This window comes from Morone saxatilis, unplaced genomic scaffold (assembly GCF_004916995.1).
Source record: "Morone saxatilis isolate NCDOM2014 unplaced genomic scaffold, NCSU_SB_2.0 Contig10, whole genome shotgun sequence".
Classification (NCBI taxonomy): domain Eukaryota; kingdom Metazoa; phylum Chordata; class Actinopteri; family Moronidae; genus Morone; species Morone saxatilis.
In genome coordinates, this window is record NW_023339652.1 from 2,034,022 (window position 1) to 2,042,335 (window position 8,314).

Consider the following 8,314-nt stretch of genomic DNA (forward strand, 5'->3'; position numbering starts at 1 on the left):
AGTTGATTGTTTCATTCCCAAGGTCATCAAATATCAATACTGGTAGACTCAACAATCAACTATCTTCAAGCTTCCAACCCAAAGCTTCTTTCCATCTTTCTCTGCTCGGATTGGTTGCTTTTGTTCGGGCCCGATGGAGTCTTTCAAATCCTATTAGGAGCACTAGGAGGAGCCAGAAAAAACAATTTTTTCTCATATTATCTGTCTCATGTTCTACTGTCAGGATATAGTTAAAGTTTCAGCAAATATGACTAAAAGTTTTTTTTATAAAAATGATCTACTGCAGCTTTTAAGGTCCAGTGTGTTAGGGAGAAACTACAGTTTGTCTGTTCTGGGCTACTGTAGTAATATTTTCAGGAGATAATAAAAACATACCTATGAATTATGATATTCCATTTCTTTAACTTTTAAAAGGAACAGTTCGACATTATGAGAAATATTCACCAAGCTTTAGATGAAATAGTTGATGCCACTCAGTTAGCCTAGCTTACCATAAACAGTGGAAGCAGGGGGAATCTGCATACCAGCACTTCTATATCTCACTCATTAACACTTTATATCAAATGTTTAGGGTTTATGGGCCGGACTATTACTTGGTATAACAACGTCACACTCGTCTTTCGTTTCTATGGAAACCATAACTGTAAGAGAAAAAAAAAACACGCATTTACAGTTTTCCATTACAGGATGTCTGTTGGCAGAACGAGCTGCAGATTGTCTAACGTGAGTCACAGCGTAAAAAACAGGGAAATCAGAGTCAGATGTTCACAATTAAAACAATCAAGTGCCAGTTTGGGGGGGAAAAACAGAAAAGGTTGACAGAGTTTGTTTGAGTTTGAATGCTCAAAGAATAAATCATGTTTTAATCATCGAGGATTTATGGGTTGCCTAACAGCCTGCAGTTTGTAAGTTCAGACTTGGTTATGGCAGTTCATATTCTCAGAGGCTTTGAATTAAAACACGAGCAAGGCTGATTGTGTTAGTCACGACATCTCGTATGTAATCCCGTACGTACACATCTGAAAATCCAGAATACGTGTTTAGAAATGTTTAAAACAAGCCGAGGTGAAGTATTGTGAGTGTTTATAAACCAAGCTGCTGGGTTGTAGTGGAGGCTTTGATTTCTCTTAATGCAGAGCAGATGCACCTTTTTTTGGGGGATGTGGGAGAGTTTTTTTCCATCCTCGCAGTCGACTACAGAAAAACAGGATGGTCTACAGGGTGGAATAAAGCCTTGGAGCTATTTGTTTTTAACTGATTAAATTCACTTTCACATTCCTGTTGAGTATTTTTCCAAAACACATCATCAGGTTTCAGATTTCCTGCTTTCCAACTTCCATTTTGTGGGATGCAAAATCTAAACTTGATACCCATATGATCCTTTGTACAGTATTGGCTCATATAAAAGAAGTCCAGGTGAAATGAAAAATTTAATTTTAACCCTTTAAAGGGACATTGTGTAGGAATTTCTCCCATCTAGCTGTGAAATTGTATTTTGCATTCAAAATGCTTCACGCCCGCGTTTCAAATGTGTATGCAACGACGTAGCCATTATGACAAGCTATACTAACATTGTATACATACCAAATATCTCACATAACAAATAAATATTACAAAACTTGATGGCAGGCGTAAGACGATCATGAAAAGTAGGCCACTGGATGGAGGTAGCTAGTGGGCATACGCCTGCCTAGCAGCTATCACCAACCAACAGGCTGTAGCTTTTAACTATACAGTCCTACTGTTATGCCTGCCTATATAATGACTTACACACCCAAGCAATAAAAAAAACCTATGTATTAGACCGTAACATTGACTTACCTGTCGAGGAGAAAGCAGCAAATCAGCGTCCCTTTCAAAGTGTTTCCTTCATTATCTCTTTCCACCTGGGAAAGCTACCCGATGTTACCCTTTGTTTCTGAATAGCGCTGGTCCCATTGCCTTTTAATCCCTTGCTTCTTTCTCCGAAGATAATTCCGCGTCGCGGCCTAAGTATGACCCTCCGTCCTCCATTTTAAACTAAAGTGCAGTGCAACTTCAAATGTGCCAGGGCATGACAAGCCCCTCTCACTGATCTCTTCTCCCCTAAGCTGGTTTCAGTAATGTGACGCCTGGCCTGAACGAAAACGGCGTTGTTAGCTAGACACTGGCAGGCTAGTGCTGTATGTCCCTCCTTGGCGATTGCAGTTTTCAAAATGGCGGAACGACATGAATCCCCCATGGATTGCCCATCAATGTATATTAAAGATAGAAATTCTTCCGCTTATGAGATATCCAGATCACTTGCAGAGGAAATTTAACACAATGAGACCCTTTATGAAGAAGACATGATTTAGCAATCGCATCCTCAGTTATATTGTACCTCTATATAACAATGTGTGACAAAACATTCACAAAAACTCAATTTCCTTGTATATTTATATATAATTTTGTCTTTCTGTCAAACAAAATGTGATGCATGCTCACATAAGCTTGAACTAACACATTTTAGCCAATAATATCATGACATTCACCAATCAATCTTTTAGTGACACAGAGCTAACTGTCGCCAACAGCAATGTCAGATGCCGTTAGCTAGTTAGCTCATGCAGCTAACGTTAGTTGAATTAGCCCCAAGGTGGCAGGAGCCAAAACCGGCAAAAAAAACGTAATAAGTCCTCCCTCACCAAAACCAACAATGAACTGATATGAACAAAATATATATAATGTGATATTAAATTGTTTTTCTTTTCCTGGTGTGACAGCAATAGGCTTCTGTATCCAAGAAAGATACCTAACCATCTATTGACACTGGAATAAATAATAAAGATTAGATTATAGCCTTTATTTCAATGGTATTCTAACTATATTTTCACATCACAATGTTCTCCAGAATCTATTGGTAACATCAAAAAGTATTGATAGAATTGGTGGCACATATCTTTTTTTATTTTTTATTGGATTTATTAAGAAAAATGTAAAATAATGCCTAATTATTTAATTCACCATTTGAGATTACAGCTTTGCAGTAATTAGGTGTTTGTGTTGTGTCATTGTCCTGTTGTGCCGGAGCAGGTGTCGGCGGTTGGCGGACCAAGCACAGCCTGGATTTGGGTGTTTGCCATCGGCATCTTCGGCATCTCCTGCTTGGGAATCTTTGCTGCCTGCTCTGAGAAAGGCATCGCCCTCAAAATAGTCTGTACCAGTCAACATATTATATCAACTGGGTTTTGTTGTTTGTTTTGTTCATTTAATCAAATCATCATCAAATTCATCAATCAAGTGACTCAATCAACAAAACTAGCAATGTGTCTGGTATCTACGAATATTTCTCATATTGTTTCATGGACAGTTTGCAGGTTTCATGGTGGCTGGAATGATCATCATGCTAATCTTAGGCATCATTGTCGTCGTCTTCAGGAACAAGGTACATCTATTTAGCTATCTATCTAGTTATCTAGCTATTGATCTATCTTTACCTAAATGTTTGTCTCCCCATCTTTATCCTATTTTTCTGTCTTTCGTTGTATGTAGTTTGATAAAGTTCTATGTATCTTGATGCTAACATTCTCTCTATCTATCTTGACACTAAAATTTCTCTATATCTTGATGCTAACAATCTCTTTATCTTGACTCTAACGTTCTCTCTATCTGTATCTCTCTGTAAGTGTCTGTCTTGATCTTTCCTCTCTGATCGTTTTTTCCCTCCACCATATTGATACTAATGTTGTTCTTTCTCTTCTTCTAGGTCAAAGATGCCTTTACCAACACCCTGTCGGACTCGATAGTTCCCTACATGAAGGATGAGGAGTTCAGATCATTTCTTGAAGGGATGCAGGAATCTGTAATGTTCTTTATGTACTATTAACCCTTATGAGTGTAGTCTAGCTAGATTGTGCCTTCCTCATGCGGACACATAGAGCAGTGTCCCATTAAGACCCATTAAGGTTTGCCAAAGCTTCATGGGGGGGTCACAAGGTCTTCTGGATTTTAAGCCGTTCATTGTTCAGTTTTGAATTCAATATGAAATATCCATTAAATATATGTCACTTAGTCAGGGATCATCAGTGTATTACATGATAAAAAAGTGGTCCCTTCAGGAAACAGGTTGGGAATCACACAGGGGATGATCATATCGATGATCCTAACAATGAAAGTCTCCAAGTCAATTACAGTCAATTACAAACCTTTTCCTAAATACAATTGAGTTTAACTAAACCCACACCCACTATGTGATCGATACTTCCTAATTTTGAACCTGATGAAACTCACTCTCTCATGTGGTTGCAGACCCAGTGCTGTGGAGTGGTGAGCACCAATGACTGGGGTAATGAGATCCCTCAGTCCTGTAAGTGCTCTTCTCGACAATCAGTATATGGATCACCTGCATGTAAAGCCAGACCTCAGGTTGGTTTTGTGAAATGAAACTGAATTTATCTAATATAGGAATTGACACTGGAATAAATGCTCAAAAATATGGTAATGTCCAAGGTGGTGATATGAACTTGTTTGTCTCATCTCATGAATAAGCTGGTGCTTGTGTGTAAAATTAAATTCCACCTTTTCGTCAACTTAATGTACCAACATTTGTGGACCTTGAGTATGTAAAGTGCAGGTGGAAGAGAAGGATTGCCTGTTATTGTAGGGTTGGTGGTTCTCCAGAAATCTCCATCAGGATACACTCTACGGTAGCTCTGCAGCTATGTGGTGTATTTTTGGTCTCTCCTTTTGACCTTACAGCAGGGTGTGGCCTTTCATTTGACTTTTTATGACCATATTTTGTTCTTGTTTGCTTGCAGGGAGCCACTGGCCCAGATCAAGTCTTTAAACAGGTATTCAATAAATCAACCCGTCAACCAATTTACCTGTATGTGATGTTTCAAGATAATGAACCTTTCTCTATTTTGTCTTCTGCAGACCTGCGGTGAAGTGCTCTTTGGGTTCTTAAACATCTTCTTCCAGATCTCCATGGCTTTTTTCTTTGGATTTGCTGTCACTGCAGTAAGCTCTGCTGTCTTTGTTGTTTCATCACGTTCTTTGACTGCATTGATTGTAAAGATTTTGTCAACAGCAATCTTTCAAGATCAGTTATCACTATAGACATATTAAGATCTACAAGAGTTCCCCTTGTGGACTCTGACCTTTGTATATTGGACGATTTTTAAGTTTTAAGTCAAACTCCAATGGAATGGAAGCCATCTGTCCAAGCTGCACACTGGAATAAACTAAAACAAAGATTTTTGTCAATTTATAATCTTTTGTTGAGGTAATTTACCGTTAGAAGCAAAAAAAAATAGTATAAAAGTATTTAAAATAAACGTTTTTTAGTTTTATACAACAATTTGTGAAATACGGATTTTGTTTTGTTTCTGAAACCTAAATTAATGTGGTAAATTTAACACTAAACTAGGGTGGCCAGACATTTTTTGTTGGGGGCATCTGCCACCCCAGTGCTACCACTCTATATACTCCCCTGCCGGTCGGAGGCAGGCATTAAGAATAACTACATAGAAATATTATTATTCATAACTATAACTCCTTGTAGTAGGTTTAAATAATCCAAGAGACTAAGAATCATTGAGGATCTCAGTAAAAGCATTCAGATTTAAAGTGGAAAACACTTTGGAACCGGCAGGGCCTCCCATTTTGCAGCTGTATTTTAGGTGCAGACAGTTTTAGCTGCACTCAGAAAGCTCAACAACTCATTCAGCTGTTAAACTAACAATATGCAGGCAGTAAACTGAAATAAAAAAACATGCTTATAACAGCTGTTGGCCTCCAGTCAGCATTTAAATTCATAACAGTGTGCAGCTTGGACAGATGGCTGCTTATGTGTTGTCTTTCACTTCTGGCGAGGATCCAAGTTGTCTGACAGCTTGTCTACTGTACCTGTCACCTGTCTGTCTCTCTGACTGACTGCCTGTCTTTATAGCTGCTGGGCCTGTTGGTCTCCCTCCTGATGATCCATCAGGTCAACCGTCACGACAGCGCAGGAGGATCGTCCATTGCCATGAAGGGCTACTGAAAGGAACCCTCCACCCCCTGACCCCTGACCTTTAACCTCTGCATTGTAACAGGAGGACTCAGTGGTCAACAGGACCTCTTCTTCTTCTTTCCTTTCTTTTTTTTTACGATATTTGTGCCTTTTAAGAGAGCGACAGGGAAAGCAGGAAACAGAGGGACGATGCTGCAAGAATGTTTTATTTGGAGGCAAAAGTCTTCCATCTTTTTATTGTAGAAAATATATGCAAACATTTATTTTTTTGTGAATCATTATATCTCCTTTGTGTTATTTGGCGGTATGCATGTATAGTAGTCTTATGTAACAGACATATTGTACAAATGAAGCTGTCTCTAAGCGCAGCCTTCACCACATCCAGCTACAGCTCTATTAACCCGGGGAGGACTGAGATCAGAGTTATTACCGGTGATTTAAAATCCAACAGTATAAGAGAACCCACTTCTTTTCCATCCAAAGTTCCGATACGATTCAGGGACGATGCTTTTTAATGAACAATTCGATGCAATCTGATACAGTTCTTAACATTTGTTTACCATTGAATCTATAAAAGTCACATTGTTCACCTTCAAATACATATATTTCATAAAATACCAGGGAATCTGAAGTATTTTTTTTTTTCATGGCATCCCTTACCAAAAAACCCCCCACATGTGACCACATGTACACGTAATTTTGCACATTTGGTGTAATGTGTAAAACCAGCATCTTTCCTACATTTTATTGTGTTGTAAAGTTTGGATATTCATAGGTTTTTTTTCTGTAAGGGATGGGGAAAAAAATGGAAGTTAGATTACATGTCATTTTGTTTCCGCGTAGTGATGTAGTCACATCTATAACGTTAAAACTAATTTCCAACTTACATCGCTAAATCTATACACCCCTATCATCCATGCGTTTGGGCCTCATATAAATTGATTCTTTCAGTTTTATGTGTGTCACACACGGGTCCAGGACTTGTTTAGCCTAGCTTTAATTGCTATTGTGTTGTTGTAATGTTACTATTCCTTTAATTCAATGAGAATATGCACTGACAATAAGTTTTTCGTGGATTGGGAAATAAAAGCCCCAGATTTGACTGCTCTTAGTATTTCTGGGTGATGAACACTGAATGAAGTATTCATGAAGATTCATTCTAATCTAGGTATCATTTCTGAAGGAATTAGCATCATAAAAATTAGGAAGAAGACCATTTCAGAACCTCCTCGGGTTAAAATGAGTCAGAACACTTGAGCTGTCTCTTGCCGGTGTGTGCTTGTTAAAGAAAATTTACAACAACAAACTAGCATATTTCCTAAAGATATGTGCATGTATTATGTAAAGCACTTCAGTCTCAACAGAACAATTCTGGGTGCATAAAGAATTGCCTAACTTGACATTTTCAAAATCAGTAAAACAGAGCAGGTAACATTTGGGGAAAGTTCGGAAATCCCAGCAACACTTGCAGCACTGAGAACAAAAAAGGCATTGTCTCATCCGTATTTGGATTCATGCTGAAGCCAATAAAAGATCACACAACCCACAGGGTGAAGCAAACCAAATAGCAGCTCAGGGTTACAAGTGTACAGATCTCCTACAGACCATGAACACCTCACCATTAAATAAAGAGTGACAAAAATTTAAATACAAATACTGTAACAGGAACTGTTTTAATGTCAAATCTGTGCTCATATAATTTCAGATTAAACTCTTGACTGAAATCCAGAAGTTCTCACTCTCTTGTGTTCTGATCCATTCAGTGTTTTCTCACCGTTGGCAGGGTTTCATTTGCCATAACATAAAGGGCTGACAGAGGCCAATAGAGAGGTTGAAAGGCAGTTTAAAGGGCCAATTGTTGGGTATAGTGGGATAATTAATGGTTTTGAAAGGTTGATGGAAGGGTGCAGGGTGGGGTAGATGGTTTTAAAGAAATGATGGCACAGTTTTGAGTGGATTATAGGTGTACTACAAATCAGTGGTTCCCAACCTTTGTCCTTAAGGGAGCCCTTTTCTATCATTGAGTAAACGGGCGACCCCTGACTGAAAGATTTCATACAATAACAGTAAAGAACAACTGATAAACTGTTCAAGGAACCCAACACAATAACTGCAGGAAGTTTGTGTAAAATGAGCTTTGGATGAATTATTTCCTGTGAATATTGATGAGTTTTCCTGATATTTTTAGGAACTTTGTAAACAATTCTCTCTGTATTTACATTAATATCATGGTTTGGGTTTAAATGGACCCTTAACCGTGTGTTAGAAAGCTTTTTTAGCAGGAAACATCTCCCTCTCACGCCAACACGGGCGCTTAGCCAATCCTAGTGCTCGAATGAT

The 8,314-nt window shown here is 38.4% G+C and overlaps 1 protein-coding gene across 1 annotated transcript in view; it reads left to right on the plus strand.

Annotated features, from left to right (window-relative positions):
- The window catches only part of LOC118338838 (tetraspanin-7-like), a gene marked incomplete at its 5' end in the record, with an annotated part of 8,286 nt that extends 588 nt beyond the window's left edge, over nt 1-7,698 (plus strand). The window contains 7 exon segments of the mRNA XM_035676245.1: nt 3,055-3,174; nt 3,332-3,406; nt 3,728-3,823; nt 4,270-4,386; nt 4,779-4,811; nt 4,897-4,980; nt 5,912-7,698. Of these exon segments, the coding sequence (XP_035532138.1) occupies nt 3,055-3,174; nt 3,332-3,406; nt 3,728-3,823; nt 4,270-4,386; nt 4,779-4,811; nt 4,897-4,980; nt 5,912-6,004 (618 nt within the window).
- Nucleotides 7,699-8,314: the final 616 nt, after the last annotated feature.